At 36.3% G+C, this 18,780-nt stretch overlaps 1 protein-coding gene across 1 annotated transcript in view; it reads left to right on the top strand.

Annotated features, from left to right (window-relative positions):
- ptger1c (prostaglandin E receptor 1c (subtype EP1)) overlaps positions 1-16,049 on the top strand; it is a 23,391-nt gene extending 7,342 nt beyond the window's left edge. Inside the window, exons 2-3 of the mRNA XM_056452129.1 lie at positions 5,120-6,110; positions 15,644-16,049. Coding sequence (XP_056308104.1) covers positions 5,220-6,110; positions 15,644-15,886 — 1,134 coding nt within the window. The 5' untranslated portion in view covers positions 5,120-5,219 and the 3' untranslated portion in view covers positions 15,887-16,049. The remainder of the gene's footprint in view (positions 1-5,119; positions 6,111-15,643) is intronic.
- The last annotated feature ends 2,731 nt before the right edge of the window (positions 16,050-18,780 follow it).

Genomic DNA, 18,780 nt, shown 5'->3' with positions numbered 1-18,780 from the left:
ATAACCTTTAAAGTTTACGGTCTTCCCCAGGAAATGGACAAAAGCGATTCATGACTCATTTTAGACTCAGTTAAGGTTATGTACATTAGACAGATAAATCTGTGCATCTATTTGTGCATGTAACATTGTCTGTGCAAATAAAGATGCACTTAAATGATTCCAACTCAAGTGGAACTCAATTTTAAAACAATATCTAATTTGTTTTGTGAGCTTTAATGATTCTCCCACTTCCTGTTTGTAGGTTGCTTTTTTAATCGAAGGTTGATGCATAATTCGTTTTGTACATAGTCATGTTTTATGGAGAACAGCTAGAAGATGATAGGCAACAACATTTTTTACATTTTTAACATTTACAACATTTTCACATTTTATTTCAGAAATGTTAGCAAAACCCTAGCAATAAAGACGAAAGAGGCACTAACAGAGCAAATCTGTTGTTAGCAAAGATTCAGTGAAGAGGACAAGACAATGGCATGGTTTTAAAGCAAAGGGAGAAAGAGAGCTGCTGGAGGGAGAGGAAGATAAATGAAGGCATTTTTGGCACAGCAGAAGGGGATCAATGAGATAAACAAAGGCTATAGGTTCTTACAGTATTGACAGTGTGATGCTCCCCCTGGCACATGGCTGAAACGCCATAAAAAACAGACTACACCTTGAGCATTATTCAGGCTGCTTTTTTATCAACATAATGCAGGCCGCAATAATTTGCTTAATAAATCCTGTAATTAATCAGTAATGAATCCTTTTTGTCGCAGGAGCATTTTGCAGAGGAAATGGAGGCGGTGCATTGGCGTATAAATGGCTGGATGAATCAACCGTGCAAAAATTAAAAAATGAATAATATTAACTTGACAAGTTGTTAAAGCACAGCAATATTACAGCACAGCACAGCAATACACAGACTGTGTCTCTTCTGCCTGGCTTGTTTTCTCACTGAACAGTTTGTTCTTAATGTCTCTGAGGTGCATTGCTCTGTTAGTGTATAATGATATTTTTGTTTCACCTTTATTTATATTCCCCAAAATGTATTACACATTCAGATCTTTTGTGTCTGTATATACCATTAACGAAAATGCCCTATTTTATTGTTATTACGAATTTAAAGGAATAGTTCAGCCAAAAAAGTAAATTAACCCGTAATTTACTCACCCTTAAGCCATTTCATGCTGTATAATAGCCTTGAAGTCAAGTAAATTTGTGCTTGTCTCAAATGACAAAATGGACCACAGGACTATGGTGCTACATAAATAAACATTAAAATATAAACACAACACTGGATGTAAGGGCTTTTTTCAACCTATATACACAAACATACTGAATTATTAACATATACTATAAATATGTAACTATACATATAACGTGAGACAGACTATACAAATATTTTTTTACGTAAGACAGAGCAATATTCTGGTTGTGTTTATGGGGTGCAAAGCAATGTGTGCTCATGGTTCAGTTGTAAAAAAAAAAAAAAAAAACATGTTTTTTTTAAATTAACCATTGCTCAGCTAACATGAAAACGTCATATTTCCCAGTTTCTCCGAAAGCCCGTCCTCAAGAGGCTCTGACTGGTAAGCTAACATAATGTGCTGTGATTCACGGATCGGCTCCATGTCACCAGGAAGTGTCACATCTCTACTAGCACGTGCTTTGCGTTGTGTAAATACTGTCAGTCAGAAAAGTGGTTATTTGGGTTATAAGCATGTGTAGGTAATATGAAACGTTCACATATCTTTTGGGAGTTGGCTATTTCAGATGTAGAATGCAGGGAAAGCCTCTGCATAGAGAGACACTGCAGCGCTGGTGAAGATTGTGGTTGTTTACAGCGGTTTGACAAATAAAGATGAATTTGTAGCTAAATTGTTAGCAGTGTCAAACAGCATTTTCCATTGTTTACATCTTTGTTTACATCCTTGCTACAACATATCATTAATTCTAGACAATATGCATGTAATAGATCAACTTTAAAAAAAATAAAATATACTTACAATCCAAAGCTTCTGCTATTATGACTGGAGCTGCTCCTTTGAGGAATTTTTAGCCAAATCGAGATTCTGGAAGCTATCCTTTGTCAAATGCTAGAGCTACATATTTTTTTGAATTCTCTGGAACATAATTCAAATTAAAGTGCATTTGGATGGTTTTTAGCTTTCTCTGCTATAACATTACAGCACCTCTGGCCACACCCCTTCAATGCGGGGGTTGTATGCGCGTAACTTGAAGGGTTTATGACATCATTAACCTGCATGTATTTTTTTGTAGTCCCCAAACTTTGTTCGCTGTAGGTTTTGCTAAGCTGTTGCTTATGTGCACACATCTACATTGCACATGAGCTAAAGTTTAAAATATGATATTGTAGTAGACCACCCCTTTAAGACTGAATAAGCAAGAAGTGCAACATGATTTATAGTACATTCACAAACAAACATTGTTTTCCTTATTGAGTTCTTTGTTAGATGAAGTTTAAGTATGCTTTGCATATGAAGAGACGAGTGTTTCTACAGGTGGTTTGTCAAGCCCACTCACCTGTCTGAAGCACACCCAGAATTGCATGATGTTTTAAGGGTTTCTTGTGGTGTGTGTGGGAGGAGAGGATCCTGGTTTTGGGAGCTGAGATTGTGGATAATATTTCAGAAGGCGGTAAAATGATTGGAATTGTGGGCTCTAACAGCTTGTGGAAAAGAAAGTGTTGAGCAGTCTTGCCGAGCAGACGCTAATACAATGGAACAATCTTCCTGATGGCATGAGTTGGGATGGCCCTTTTTTGAAGCTTCCAAAAGTGCATAAGTCCATCATCAAACTAACCTACAGTATATGCCGCCAGGAAATTATGCATGAAGCAGTTTGAGGTGTTTTTGTAACAGAAATATTAAACTTTTTTTTTATTATAAAGTCCAATAATTTCTGGCCACATCCAACACCATTATACAGCATCGAAGGATCAAAATTAAAACTGCTTTGACTGTGTTCATCTTACTGAAAAAAGTAATTTACACTGAGGGTTCAGATAGTTAGATGGTGAGTAAATTATGAAGTCATTTTCATTTTGGGTGATCTATTCCCTTAATTTTTCATAATAAAAATTAAATAATTTTCATATAACAGACTATTTTAAAAAAAGACAGTTATTAAAATTAAATTACTCACTTATCATTTTGACTGTTCAAATCATGGTGGAGTCAGTGCAAATAACCTATTCCAACAGAATGGCATAGTTGTGTACACAGACACACTCCAATTAAATCTGTTGTAACAGTACATTTATCCTACTTAAACAGAAGCTAAAACACATCAAGTACAAATTAACACTGGTGAGCATTGGTTAGGGTCATTCACTTATAATGCCGGAAAATGTGATGGGGTTTACCACTTTCTGCACTTTAATTATGAATTTGTGATCTGAGCTGCTGCACTGCTTTCACCGTGTTCAGTTCAAAAACTGTGTTTTCAAAGAATCTGTATGCAGTGAATGATCCACATCTCTGCAAGTGCTGTGAGTCTGGGTCTCTTCAGTTGTGTGTTTGAAAACACAACATGCATCAAACACCTTCCTAAATTGGTATTGAGAATGTATAAAATTAATTTAATAATTAAATAAATTGGTAACAATTGGCAATAAAGTTATTCCTAGTTAATGTATTATAAACATCGACAAACAATGAACAATTTACATTTACATTACATTTACATTTAGTCATTTAGCAGACGCTTTTATCCAAAGCGACTTACAAATGAGGACAAGGAAGCAATTTACACAACTATAAGAGCAGCAGTGAACAAGTGCTATAGACAAGTTTCAGGTGTGTAAAGTCTAAGAAGCAAAGCATTAGTAAAAAATTTTTTTTTTTTTTTTTTTTTTGAGAGAGAGAGAGAGAGGGCACAGTTAGTGGTATAGCCAGAGAGGCAGTTGCAGATTAGGAAGGAAAGTGGAGACTAAACAGTTGCGTTTTTAGTCGTTTCTTGAAGACAGCAAGTGACTCTGCTGTTCTGATGTAGTTAGGGAGTTCATTCCACCAACTGGGCAGATTGAATGTGAGAGTTCGGGAAAGTGATTTCTTCCCTCTTTGGGATGGAACAACGAGGCGACGTTCATTCACAGAACGCAAGTTTCTGGAGGGCACATATATCTGCAGAAGTGAGAGCAGATATGAAGGAGCCAAGCTAGAGGTCACTTTGTAAGCAAACATCAGAGCTTTGAATTTGATGCGGGCAATATATTAGTTACATTATTATTTCATCTTTGTTAATAAAATAAAGTCATTCATTGTTAGTTGTTAACATTGCATTAACTATCTTTAGCAGGCTCAACTTTTATTGGGGGGTGGGGTGGTTGAAATTACAGGAGTTTTCCAGGAGAGATAACAAAATGGGAGGGTGGCGGGTGGCAAGAGATGGGTCAAATACGGGAGACTCCCGGGAAAAAACGGGAGTGTTGGCAGGTATGGTAAATACAGTAACATTAACTAATTAAACCCTGTTGTAAAGTGTGACCAATAAACAAATACATTCAAAGTAAATGCACTGAAATAATAGGGGGAAAGGGGGTTGAAATTACAGTAGTTTTCCCGGGAAAAAGAACAAAATGAGGGGGTGGCGGGAGATGGGTCTGAAAGTACGGGAGTTTTCCAGGAGACATAACAAAACAGGAGGGTGGCGGGAGATGGGTCTGAAATATGGGAGACTCCCAAGTAAAACGGGAGTGTTGGCAGGTATTGTAAATACAGTAACATTAACTAAACCCTGTTGTAAAGTGTGACCAATAAACAAATACATTCCAGGTAAGTGCACTTAAATAATACAGATGTGGGTAAATCCATCTTGGACTGAGGCAAATGTAACTATTTCCAAAAAAAAAAGAAAATTGCTGACATATTTTCAATGTCATATTTGTAAGAAAATTATTCAATTCTCATGCCCAGCAGATTGTTCGGTTGTGCCTTGTTGTCAGCAAGAGTTATTATTATTCACTGATCCAGCCTAATTTGGAGTGCAAAAAATGCCAGGATGTTTTCCTAAAGCATGATTCCAGTCTTGATATTTAACATTAGACTACAAAACAAAATATACAGTCTGAATTTCTCTCTATCTCTCTCTCTCTCTCTCTGAATTATTATTCTTGCAGTGACAGTAGATGAATCCATTTTTATTGACCACAGCTGCAATACGGCTCCGAGCAGAGTGTTTCCCGCAGACAGACTTTCATCACAACGGCCCGTCACACCATGGATATCTTTTTCACCTCTTCATTCCCAGTTTTATGCCAGGACTCTAGAGACCACAACTATACAACCCTCTGTGCTGACAACCAAACACTGAACTCAACATCTCCCTCTCTGGTTAACCCTCCAGCGTTCGGGATGTCCTACTTCACCATGACTCTCGGCGCACTCTCAAACCTAACCGCGCTTGTAATCCTGGCCCACTCCTATGCCCGCTTTCGCAGACGGGCCAAAGTGCCATTTCTGCTATTAGCGTCGACCCTTCTTCTGAGCGATTTGGCGGGTCACTTGATTACCGGGGCTCTTGCTCTTCACCTCCATCTGGAAAGGGTGAAGCATCACGGGCAGGCAGTGGAAGTGGAGCCTCCTCGGATTTACTGCAAGCTATTCGGGGCTTGCATGGTGTTTTTCGGCCTTTGTCCGTTACTTCTTGGAAGTGTCATGGCAGTGGAGCGTTGCATTGGCATCACTCAACCTCTTCTGCATTCGACGGTCGTCACCATGACCCGTGTGCGGCTCTCGGTGCTCCTCATCACCTCAATGGCGCTCACTTTAGCTGGACTCCCTCTGCTGAACGTGGGCAATTACAAACCACAATTTCCTGGCACCTGGTGTTTCCTTCCCGTGAACGGCCCGCTCTCCATTGCTGATGTCAGTCTCACTTTGGCGTTCTCAATACTGGGGCTTGTAACGTTGACTGTCTCATTAGTTTCTAACACTTTAAGCGGGCTGAAATTGCTCCAGGCGAGGATTAAGGATGGATGTGTGAAGACAAGTGCCGCTCGGAGACATGGATCTTTCTCGTCTTCGTCTCTGCACTCGCTGGATGTGGAGATGATGACGCAGTTGGCTGTGATAACCGTGGTCTCCTGTGTCTGCTGGAGTCCCTTTCTTGTGAGTGAGTCAGGGATGTAACCCGCACTAACACTGAGGGGATCAATACCAGTGCTGTTGAAACTAATACTGCTCCATTTGATGTTATCAAGATAAAAACCTTTAGATGTTTTGGCTGCTCTGCCTCATATAATAGCTGTAACACAGAGAGCCATTGGCTGGATTTGGGATCATCACAGAACGTCTGAGCCCAGGCTCATTCGTAATATGTGCCTCAGCCTACATTTTTGGGAAACCTTAAAAGACTCAGATTTTACCCCTTTTACAAGATGCAAGATCTTTGGTGTCACCAGAATGTGTCTGTAAAGTCTTCGCTTAAATTACCCATCAGATAATGTATTATACACTCCAGATTATGCCAATTTTAGACTGAATTATGCCAGAGTAGCTGTTTTTATAGCCTGTGCCTTTAATGCAAATGAGCTGGTTTTCCCCACTCACCATTGTGTGTGTCAGCTTCTACAGAACTAAGTCATAAACAGCACAGTGACAATGACAGACACTGATGAAGCAGGATGAGGATTTGGTTTATTTGATATTTTTGTGTTGGAGTAAATCAAGTAATTGATGCAACACTGAGTTACTAATGACATTACAAAGTTCACAGTACACACACTTTTAATTCACGCTGTTTTTGCACTTCTAATTGTTGTTCTCGTATAGCCTCGTATATGCTTTTTCTTTATTACAAACATGCACTGTTTTAAAAGTGTTTTAAACTTGTAAAACTCATTTTTGATGTGCAGATGATCACAGAGAGTTGCAACAGGTCTTTTAATCCCAGATTCATTTGCAACTCCTATTTTGTGGACATGTGTAGACGTGTAATTTGGTGTGCGGGGAAAACCACACTCCTATGTCACGTTGCGGTGGTTTCAAAATTGCTGGGGTTTGGATCCTATTTTAAAGTCAGGAAATTTAAAAAAAAGAGAGAAAGACCTGTTGTTTTTATATTACAGTGGTCCCTCATTAATCGCAGGAGTTACATAAAAAAATATGCCGCAATATTTGAATTCTGCAAAGTAGTCTGCTTTAATTTGTACAATTATAGATTTTTCAAAGCTGTAAAACCTTACACTACACTATTTTCTCAAAAAGGCATTAACATTTTCACACTTTTTTCACACTCTCTTGTTTAAACTCTCAAGTAACTTCTACCTTTTTTGTTCAAAAGTCCAACTTTTTGTGTGATGGTTAGCATCTTCAGAATGTTTCGTCAACACTATAGGGTTTGTTGGGGAGAAAACTTGCAAAAATACAGTACAGCACCTCAGAGTCACACTGCTAGCAAAAAAAAAAAAAAAAGCATGTCAAAATGCACTTAAAAAATCTGCAAAACCGTGAAAGGTGAACCGTGTTATAGCAAGAGACCACTGAACTCTAATATGAAAGTGAACACACTATACCTACACACCGTTCTGTCCAAATAGTTTCAAAAAGTTGATTTTGCATCATACACTCTCAGAAATAAAGGTACAGGAGCTATCACTGGGGCAGAACCTCTTTTTTTTTTTTTTTTTTTTTTAATACATATTTGTACCTGAAGGGTCCATAATGGTACCGCAAAGGTACTTTATATGTACAGTACATTTGGGCACTAAAATGCAACTTTGAGGTACCACTGTGGACTCTTTGGGGACAAATATTTATCTTTTGAAAATGTACTGCCACATTGACAGCTCCTGTACCTTTATTTCTGAGAGTGTAGGTGCACTTTAAATGGATTGCTTTTATTGCCCATTTCAGATGGCGAATCCACTAGAGGGTGCTGTCTACATTTTTTGAGGGTATGTGTTGTTGTGTGTTTTAGATACACGACCTTCTTGTAGACACCTACTAGAAGCTTGTTTACAGATCACCTAATAAACCACTGAGCTAAACTTTGCCCTAGAGAAACTAATAGTGTTTTCAAAAGCAAGAGTAAGAGAAAAGTGCACTGCAATCATAGTTTTACTTTGATTTACATTGCTTTTATCTCTTTTGTGGAGCTGAGCTGTTTTTGAACACCCAAGTGCTCTGTGTTACGACGACAACTTACACAGTGAGCAACTGACCAAACAGGGCATGCTAGAAACGTTGAACATATGGAGGTGAGGCAAATGTATTCAATTACAAATATCGAAGACACTGTTAAGGTTTTTGATGTTGTACTGCATGAAAATTTTACTTTATTCATCAGTAATATGTACCTGTAAATATAATTTGTGCGAAAAGGAACAAAAGTTGTTAGCGTCACACTGCCCTTTAATATTTATTCTACAATGAGACTGCAGACAGTTTTGAAGAGCATTTTTGTGGCTTCACAAAATGTAGGCCGAAGCACATATTTCCAATAACCCTGTATTGCAGGACTTTTTTTGCAATTTTACACATGAGTTCTACTCCCATCAGACTGAGTTCACCCAAAGAATTGGTGTCAGGCTATTAGTGAGACAGACTGTCAGTGTGCAAGAATAAACGAGAAAGTGACAAGACAGTGACTAAGACGGTGACAAGAAAGTGAATGTCAGCTTACCTGAGAATTTCAATATGCACAATATTAGTCACTTGTAAGGAAGAAAGTGATCGACGTGATTGAAATTCAAAATGGTTGGCAAGCACTGCTTTGATTAAAGTTTGTGTATGCACAGTTCCAGATAATTAAACATTAACATTTCATTGCTCTTAAGTAGTAGTTTTGCCAACTTAAAGTTGAAACGTAATCGATCTTACTTTATAGATAAAAGTTACCCAAATCTACCTATTGATAAGCTACAAGCGGTCTATAAATGTTTATTTTTTTAGACGAGTCTAAGCACTTTATACAATTGGCCACTGCTGATATCGACAGATAATTCTTTATAAGCAGGTGCAGAGTAAATTGCAGTCATTTTGCATTTTGCTGAGTTCAAGCTAAAAATTGTGGCCAAGATGCAACCATTGTGAGGAGACCCTTTATTTTCAACAAGGTCGACTTGCTGTGTTACAATGTTAAAAGCCATTTCACAACAGACAATGACCAACAAGAACAATTGCCAGATTGCAAAGTGTCACTTCTCAGCAGTATTGGTTGTAATCAGTTACAAAGTAACTAGTTAATGTAATATTTTTAGTAAATTGTTTTGTATTACAGTTTCAACATACTTAAAATGTACTTGCCAAAAATACTAAAATATAAAATTCCACAGTTCTGTGTAAATCACTTCAGAGAAGCAATTTTGCAGAAAAACTTGAGATTCAGCAATTTTTTTTTTTTTTTTTTTTTTTTTTTTTTTTTTTGTTATTGAAATTTTTTTATTTTTGTCGGGCTCCTGTGTGCACGATCAGTAATTTCACTTTTAAAGGGACTGGTAGGTTCTTTTCATTGCCTTTAAAGTAAAATATTTGAACCAAAATAAGATGAGAAAAAGGTTCATTTTAGACAGCACTTTTTCATCTGAACCCTTCATTTCTATTGTCTGTGCATTTAAATTTATAGCACTGACTAAAATTATAATTTAATATAGTATAATATAATATAATATTAATTATTTTATTTTGTAATTTATTTATTACATTTTTTTTTCTTTTCTCTCTTAGGTAAATGTAATTTCAACTTGTTTAGAGGGTAGGGGTGGGAATAATATTTAATTAAATTTCTCTGTAAAACTGCTTTGTTATATCTGTAAAAGTTCATCAAACAGATAAAAAATATAATATAATATAATGTAATATAATACTATAATATAATATAATATAATATACTATGAATTATTGAAATGAAATTAAATCTCATTTAAATACAAATATTATGATGTTATTAAATATTAATAAGCAATTAATTACTTTTTAGAAACACCAAAGCGCCTGTTACGATCGGTCAGTGTCTATTGTTGTCTGTTGTCTGTGTGAATTGGCCCTAAAGGCGTAGTTCACCCAAAAATGTATTTAGTCTTTTTTTAATCTTCCTGGTATTGTTCGTTTGCCATATTCCTTTCTTGGTTTTGTTTGTTTGTTTGTTTGTTTGTTTGTTTGTTTGTTTGTTTGTTTGTTTGTTTGTTTGTTTGTTTGTTATTGTTGTTTAACCACAAACAAAAAAGTTTTAACAAAAAGTCCTGTTCACACATATTATGGCAGTGAATAACAAACAGTATTGTTTTTTTTAAGTTGCAAAAATATAGCAGAATGGTCTCCAAACTTAGACCTGGAGGCCCACTGTTCTGCATACTGCAAATTACACCTGTTTCAAAGTTTGTAAAATGCTTAGCAAGATTCAGGTGTTTAATTGACCATTTGCACAGTAAAGCTGCGGTCACACTGGACTTTTCTCCCCATAGACTTCCATTCATATGCATGCGAATGCGTCAGACCAGAAACACAAGGTTGTGCGTCAAATTTCGCCGATCGCTGCGTTGGAAAGTTCAAGCTTGGTGAACTCTGACCATCACATGATTGCGTAAGACCAATCGAGGATCAAAACATGACCTCTATGGACAGATATTTTAATTGTGGAGCAATCGCTCGCTTTTTTAAATGTCTAATCATCTTGTTTAATCCCGCCCCTTTTCGCAGCGCCGTATGACAGAATTTCACATGCTCAAACTCTAGTGTGACCGCAGCTTAAAGCTTTGACCACACTGGACTTTTTGTCCCATAGACTTCAATTCATGCGAATGCAACAGACCTAAAATGCAAGCTCGTGCTGCAAGTTTCACAGTTTGCTGCTTTGCAGAGTCCAAGCTTGGTGAACTCTGACCTATGAAATCACATCACATGGCTGCATGAGACCAATAGAAGATCAAAACATGACCTCTTTATACAGAAATTTAAACTATGGAGCAACCGCTTGCTTTTTTTTTTTTTTTTTTTTGATTGTCTAATCAACTTGTTTAATTCCACTCCTTTTCACAGTGCTGTACGACAGAATTTTGCATGCTCATACTTTAGTGTGACCGAGCCATTGCTGTGAACTTTGGTAAGCCAACCCAGCTCTTCCCATACTGCAAAATTTGTATCCTGGGTTACGTGTGCTTTACATGTACATTTTTGACAATCTCAAATGCGTTAATGAGGTGCATTTTCTCACACGTCCTATTTCTTGGAAATCCACCAGAGGCGCTGTGTACATTTCTGTATTTCAATGTCCATCTTGAGTGCATACATGAGAGAATTTGGTACACTTGTTGTGCATGTATCACCTTGCTATCGACACCAATCCCCTTCCCTTAACCTAACCATGTTTTCAAAAGCAAAATAGAAGAGAAAAACCATCACGGCTGCGTGTTTTTACCACAGTTTCACACTGCCTTTTTTTTTGTTAGTTTTTGGTTTTGTTTTATCTAATTTACCTGGCAAGCTACCGAGCAAACTGGTCACTCTGGAAAAGCCATCAATATGGAGGTAAGCAGTAAGTGTAATAGCACAAAAAGCCCCACAGTGTTTGTTTTACAAACAAAATGCAGCCATGCGTAGCCCTGGGTGCATATTTTGCAGTTCTAAAATATGTAGGCCTGGGCACATTTCCCAATGAGTTTGGGTTGATTTAAAGTGTGTCACATGCCGGATAAGAAGCACTGCATTAAATTGCACTGTGCTGCACCATGTCTTCAAAATATGAGCGTTTATTTTAACAGTGTTTTCCATGGATGGACATGCAGTGCTCAGTTGTTTCCAGTCACTATGCTTTAATTTACATCTCATTTTATGGTTGAACAATAAAATGAATACTTAGGTCTATTTTAATGACTTTATTCTGATTATAAACTAAGTATCACATTAGCAGTGCTATTATAGGAATCTCATTTAAATTATAAAGTCACACCAACCCTTTCACTGGAAGATTTTTGCTGGTTTAAAAACATTCTGTTTTTTATTGTTAATTAGAATGTATAATATAGGACAGTGGCCCTCCAGTAGCAGCACTAAATATCTCCCTGTTGGAACAGCATAACTCTTAGTGAAGCCTCAAATATTTTTAGTGTACACAAAAAGGTTTGGTGAAAAATAGGTCTTTGTGTTGTGTCTTTGACGTTGGATTTAAGAATAATGTCATATACTGACTCACCAGAAAATTGGGAAGAAATTAAGATTTAAAAAATTGGCACAAAATAAAGTTAATCTGCTTTTGTCTCTGATGTAAATGCATTCATGCAAAAAGATAACATATGAAACTCCTATTTTACCATTTTAAGACATAAAAAATTACCTTATTAGATCTTTGGTAGGCTGAAGAAAAAAATGAAATAAAACTTGAACAACAGCATAGCATTAACAAAAATAAGATAGGCAGTGCTAATCAAATGCCTGAACTGATCATCAGCAGAAGTTTGATCAGTTTGTTGGTCTGAAGCTCTCAGGTGTGTGTGTATCCTCCAGAATGATCTGATAAAGTCCTACAGAAAAATTATTAATTTAAGTCAGGGGTAACTCATGGCTTTTCTAAATTGGCTCTATTTGAGTTACAAAAAAATACATTGACACGGTGTGAGATTCTTGTGATGTTGTTTATCTGATAATTTATCTTCTAACTTTTTAGACCTGCAAATTACCATATTGTTTTGTAATACTTTGTAATATTTTTTTCAATAATTACTGTAAGCACTGTACTGCTGTCACATAATATCCAATCAAAAAAATCCCTTTAAATGAAGTTTGATCTTTGCAGGACAACTTTTTAATATAGCCCAATTAAACACTGGGTGTATAAACAACCTAAACTGTTACAGTATTTCAAGAGTTCACACTTAGCTGATGATTCATCAAAAGCTTGTTTGGCATGCTGTCCCGGGAGAGAGCCCTGAGCTCAAGGGATCCTCGAGCCCGGGGCTTCCTCCCGTTTGCAGAGCGAGAGGGGAGCCTGAGCTCGGTGGATGTCAGAACTCCCCGTCTGCAGTAGCTAAGGAAACATGTGAGGAAAAAAAGGGGGCTAGACAAATGCTTGATTGTTATGCATTATGTATATATTTGGATGGTGGGAGGAAACCGGAGAACCCGGGGAAAACCCACGCAGACACAGGGAGAATATACAAACTCCTCACAGAAACACCTACCGACCTGGCAGGACCAGGGCTGGCAGTGTTCTTGCTGTGGGGCTAACAGTGCTAACCACTGGGCCTCCGTGCCGCCCGATCTATAGTGAAGGAGGAGAACGGGGAGGAAGGGGGGTTTCTTTCAAACGAAGATAAAGTGGCCTGAAAACTGTGGTTATTTATAGTAGCTTATGGCTCAGACCGGCTGTGATAAATCATAAGCATGTGATCCTCTCGAAATTAGTTTATGAATAAACTTCACTTAGACTTAAAAGTAAAAAAGCAGCAATGAGTGGTTCAGATCAACTTTGCAAAAGTATGACTTAATGAGGTTTAACTACACTCAAAAATATATATTTTTGCTGGTTGTTGAAACTACATATTTAAAAGAGCTGAATAAACACAATTCTTTCTTGAATTCATTTAATTGTTTTATGTTCAATCCACTCCCTTGATCGCTTTGTGTTGGGACAACATAAGAATTGTGTGACCCTCAACACTTTTTAGTGTAAGAAAGCTTCAGGAAACACATATTGATGAAGGTACAGCTTAAGGTGCAACTTAAGAATAACGTAGCCTTAAAAGGTTTTGAGAAACGCAGCCCAAAGCTCTTGTCCACAGATATTTACAACACAGATACTTTTTGGGGGTGTTTAAAGGAATAAGATTTCATGTTTTATCAACTTTGGATCACCTGTGTGCTTTTCCTGGCACGGTCAGAGTGATCTGGGATGCTCGTAGAGTTTTATGATTGCGCATTTGGCAAAATTATCAAGGTAATGATTTTTATTAAGTATTGCTTTAAATTTAGGTTTGTTTTTCACCAATGACTATAGTTCTTTATGGGGTTTTTTTCCACAAGAACACTTGGAATGCAGGGCACATGTCACATGGAACCATCCTGTTATTTTGCAGCATTTGTAAAAAGTTAAAAAAGCTATTCACTGCTATTATATGAACAAGTGCAAGTATGACTTTTTTACGATTTCTCCCTTTTATTGTCTTTACAAGAAATTACATGTGACACTGAAACAACATAAGGGTGAGTAAATAAGGATTGAATTTTCTGTTTTTTGGGAAACCTATCCTTTTAACAGTTTATCAATGTCAAAATGACTGAGATTGGCAAACGTATTAGAACATTAATGGAGAAGTAGGACATCAGTAGCAAAGTATTTAATATTTTATAACTGCATAATGAAAAAAAATGCATAAAACAGCCCACTATATATAATATATTAATTATGTTAACATTTACTCTTGCTCCTGTCCTGTTGTTCCAAACCCAAAAGACTTTAAATTTGTCTTTGGAACACAAAATATTATAATTCTAGTCAAAGCTGATAGATTTCATCTTTTGATTGAAAATCTGCTCAGCTAAATCTATAAAAATGTTTTCAAAACTTAAAACCTGGCACATTTACTCCAATCTAAATTTTGTAAACACTGTTTATTTATCAATGTTAACATCAGTGAAAAAAAATAAGCCAAAATTAAATCTGTTATCAGTTAATATGTAAAGCAATCATGTTTTGATTGACAGGGATTTATTTATTTGATCTCTGTGAATTGCCAGAAAATTTAATTGTCATTTTAATAGTCAGAGTTATTGTTGAATAGACTTTTAATGGCCTGGCGGAAATCTCCCTGATTTAATTTAAAAAGATTCTTTGATTTTTGAAGATGAGCATAATTCTAAGCTGTTTGGATCATTCATTTGGATTGGAGTCTTCATTTTGGAATGAACTAATCGGTCACACTTTACAAATAAAGTTTCATTAATTAATGTTACTTATATTATTCCCTAACACTATCTAATGAACAATACTTGTACACTCTCAGAAATAAAGGCATGCAAGCTGTCTCTGGGGTGGTACCTTTTCAAAAGGTACACATTTATACCTAAAGGGTTCTTATTAGTACCTCAAACGTGTATTTTAGTCCCTAAAAATTTTGAGAGGAACTCTTTTGTACTTTTTATGTACTACTAATATGTACCCTTGAGGAATTAATATTTAAATATAATTTTATATATAATTTTATACTTTAAAAAGGTTTACCTTTATTTCTTAGAGTGTACTGTATTTATTAACCATATAGTTCAACATTCACTTTTGCATTAGTAACATCCAAATTCATGCTTAACATTAGTTAATGCACTGTTTGTTAACGTGAACTAAAAAAGAATGACTGTATTTTCATTTACTAATGTTATAAATACTCTAATAAATGTATTGTCCATTGTTTGTTCATCTAAATGCATTAACTAACAAAAACTAAGTCAATCTAATTGTAAAGTGTTACCAGCTAATCTTTTAAATGCATTAAACCATTTAACTTGTTTAATTCTTTTTTTTAAAAAGACTGCAACAACATTCTTTCACCCCCCCCCACCCCCCACCCCCCAATAAAAAAATAATTAATAAAAAAATGATCCCTCTCAGTGTTCATTACCCAGTTACAACTCTATAGTGTTGTGCTTTTGACAAACCCTTACGTTTCACAGCCTGTTCTAGACTCTTTGACTGTTTCCCTCTTGTTTCACAGATTTACATCCTCATGTCCGTTAGCAGGTTTTATGAAGGAGTCAGCAGACCGAAGCATCAGTGTGAGAAGCTACTTCTCTTGGCTCTGCGTTTGGCGAGCTGGAACCAGATTCTGGACCCTTGGGTTTACATCCTCCTGCGGCGAGCGGTCCTGCGCAGAGTCCTTCAGCTGCTGCAGCCGGACAGAGCCATGTACACACAAAGCAGTTCCTACAGAGACTCCCACAGAAAGACCATTAGCTGATCATACACAATGCAAAAAATATGCCTTGACTACACTGTAAAAGATATCTGTTGATTAACAGTTTCCATATTTTCTGTTTATTTATGGTTGTGAATTGCATGATGGGACCTTGCTCTCTGCTGTGTTGACTTTTGATGGTAAAATTTCAACTCTACAGTTTAACAAAGTGACTTTTTCTTTTGACATTTTAGTGGTTAACTCTGAAATGATATGATGTGTAAGAAATAATATATAGAAAAAGAAAAGAAAATGTACGAGGTTTTTGTAGCATAATATACAACACCAACTCAGAAAATATAGCACTCTAAATTACTAAACATGTTTATAAAAGTCACTTTTCACACCTTTCAAGTTTAAAAGTTGTTTGAAGAAAAAAGATCAAGGTCCCAAAATGCAATTCAAAGGCAGAATAAGAACATGAATCACAAAATATGGAAAACTGCTAATTTAAGGTTTTTTTTCAGTGTACATAGAGTTGTAAGGTCCAAATATCTAAAAATTCTTAAATCAAAAAGCATTTCCTGAACGAGTAAAGCAAAATTGTCTAGTTTTCAGATATAATGTTAAAATTTTGGTTTTCATTATAACATGAAAAATACAATCTGTCAATGGGCGAAGCAATAAAATCTTGTTTTTGCTGTGAAATAAGGTTTCTTTGATTACACCATTGGCAAACTGTTTTGCTTGTTTCCAATTTTGACATTTCTGGAAACAAGACAATATTTTTTCCATGTCTAGCAAACGCTTCTTGATTTAAGATTTGTTATATATATATATATATATATATATATATATATATATATATATATATATATATATATATATATATATATATATATATATATATATATATATATATGGACTAGAGACGAGACAAAAAGGCTAAGAAAGCAATGTGTTGATTGTACATGTTTACTTGTGGTCACTTGCCAAAAAAAATGATATGGAATCAAATATTTATAAAATGTTCAAATCTGTGTGGTTTTTCCTTGTGAAAACCAATTGTTGTTAAATTGTGAAATCTGTGTGTACTTCAAATCTTAAAATTATATATTTTTTACAAACTGTACTCGCAGATAATATGATTTTAATTAACAAAATAAAAGGTGTACTCAAAGAAAGTGTACTTTTAAATGTTTCTTACCTTTAAATATTCAATTCAATTCATGTTTTATTCTATAGCACTTTTACAGTGTAGATTGTGTCAAAGCAGCTTAACATAGAAGTTCTAGTAAATTAAAACTGTGTCAGTCCAGTTTTCAGAGTTTAGTTCAGTTAATTCAGTTTAATTGTGGTTTAATTTTCACCGCTGAAAGTCCAAACACTGAAGAGCAAATCCATCAATGCAAAGCTCCACAAGTCGAAAACCAAGCAAGCCAGTGGCGAGGAAAAAACTTCACCAATTGACGAAAGTGAAGGAAAAAACCTCAAGAGAAACCAGGCTCAGTTGGGCACAACCATTTTTCCTCTAGCCTAACTTTCTGTTCAGAGCTGCAGTCTGGGCACTGGAGGCTGGAGAACACTGGACGCCCACTGTGGAGAAGCTGCAGGTGTGGGTCAGACTGGCCCACGAGATCAATGCAGGGACTCGTCTGTCACTGTGATCTTTCAGAAGTCAGTGTCATGCTCTCCGCTCCTCCATGACAACCACAGCATCAGCTCAGGATACGGCCTGGTCCAGGATTGTGGATACCTTGGCATCATTTCTTCACAGGTCTTTGATCACATCAATGGCGCTGCATAGTCTCTAGAGGCCTTGGGATGAGTATCCCCAGGTGGAAATAGGGAATAATGAAAATAATTAGCATTGCTGCTGTTCTTAATATACTTAAACACAAGATACAAAACTGAAGTGCTATAAATGAAAATAGTACTTACTATATGTAAACAAACATGTAAAGCATATGAGTATTTCTAACAAAATGTCTGGTGCATTAAGGAGTGTGTTCTACAGGTGGTTTATCGCACCCACTCACCTGCGTAGAGCACACTTATGCATCATACCATTACGTGGAGCATTGTGTGTATGCTTTACTAAACGGTCTTTAATCTAGCTTTGAACTGTGAGAGTGTCTGAGCCTCGGACATTATCATGAAGCCTATTCCAGAGAGCCATAAATGAAAAGGCTGACCTCCTTTAGTGGACTTTGTTATTCTGGGTACAACCAGAAACCCTGAGTTTTGATATCTTAAATAGTAAGTTGGATTGTAGCAAGACAGAAGGTTGGTTAGATAAACAGGAGCTAGCTCATTTAAAGCTTTATAGGTAGGAAGCAATATGTTATAATCAATACAGAACTTAACAGGCAGCCAGTGTAAGGAGGATAAAATTGAGGTGATATGATCATATTTTCTAAACCTGGTAAAAACTCTGGCCGCTGCATTTTGCACTAACTGAACTTTATTAATAATGTTTTATGAAATAGCTTTTCAAAATTACTCTAAACTGTAAAAAATAAAATCACCATTTGTTCAGCACACCGTACTTTTCCTTTCACATATACTAAGAATTGTGAATAACCATTGATCTACATAAAAATATATATTATGTCAACAAAATTCGCTAAAATGTTACTGTATGTTTACATGTTTAACAGAGTTTTCTGGACAAAATTTTTTGTGTTGAAGAGGAATGTTGACATTTAAATAATTTGCGCATGTGTGACGCGACTAAGCTTGTTTTTCTGTTGCTTTTAATGGAAATAAATTTGAGAAGTTGTAAGAGGGGTGACACAGTGGGCCAATGGGTAGCACAGTTGCCTCACAGCAAGAAGGTCGCTGGTACGAGCCCCAGCTGATTCAGTTGGCATCCCTGTGTTCGTGTGGGTTTAGTTCAAAGACATGCGGTACAGGTGTCTGAGTGTGAAAGGGTGTTTCCCAGTACTGGGTTGCAG

The sequence above is a fragment of the Danio aesculapii genome, chromosome 3, assembly GCF_903798145.1.
Source record: "Danio aesculapii chromosome 3, fDanAes4.1, whole genome shotgun sequence".
NCBI classification, from domain to species: domain Eukaryota; kingdom Metazoa; phylum Chordata; class Actinopteri; order Cypriniformes; family Danionidae; genus Danio; species Danio aesculapii.
The sequence above is the reverse complement of the archived record's forward strand: the minus strand, read 5'-3'. Positions and strand labels throughout refer to the sequence as shown.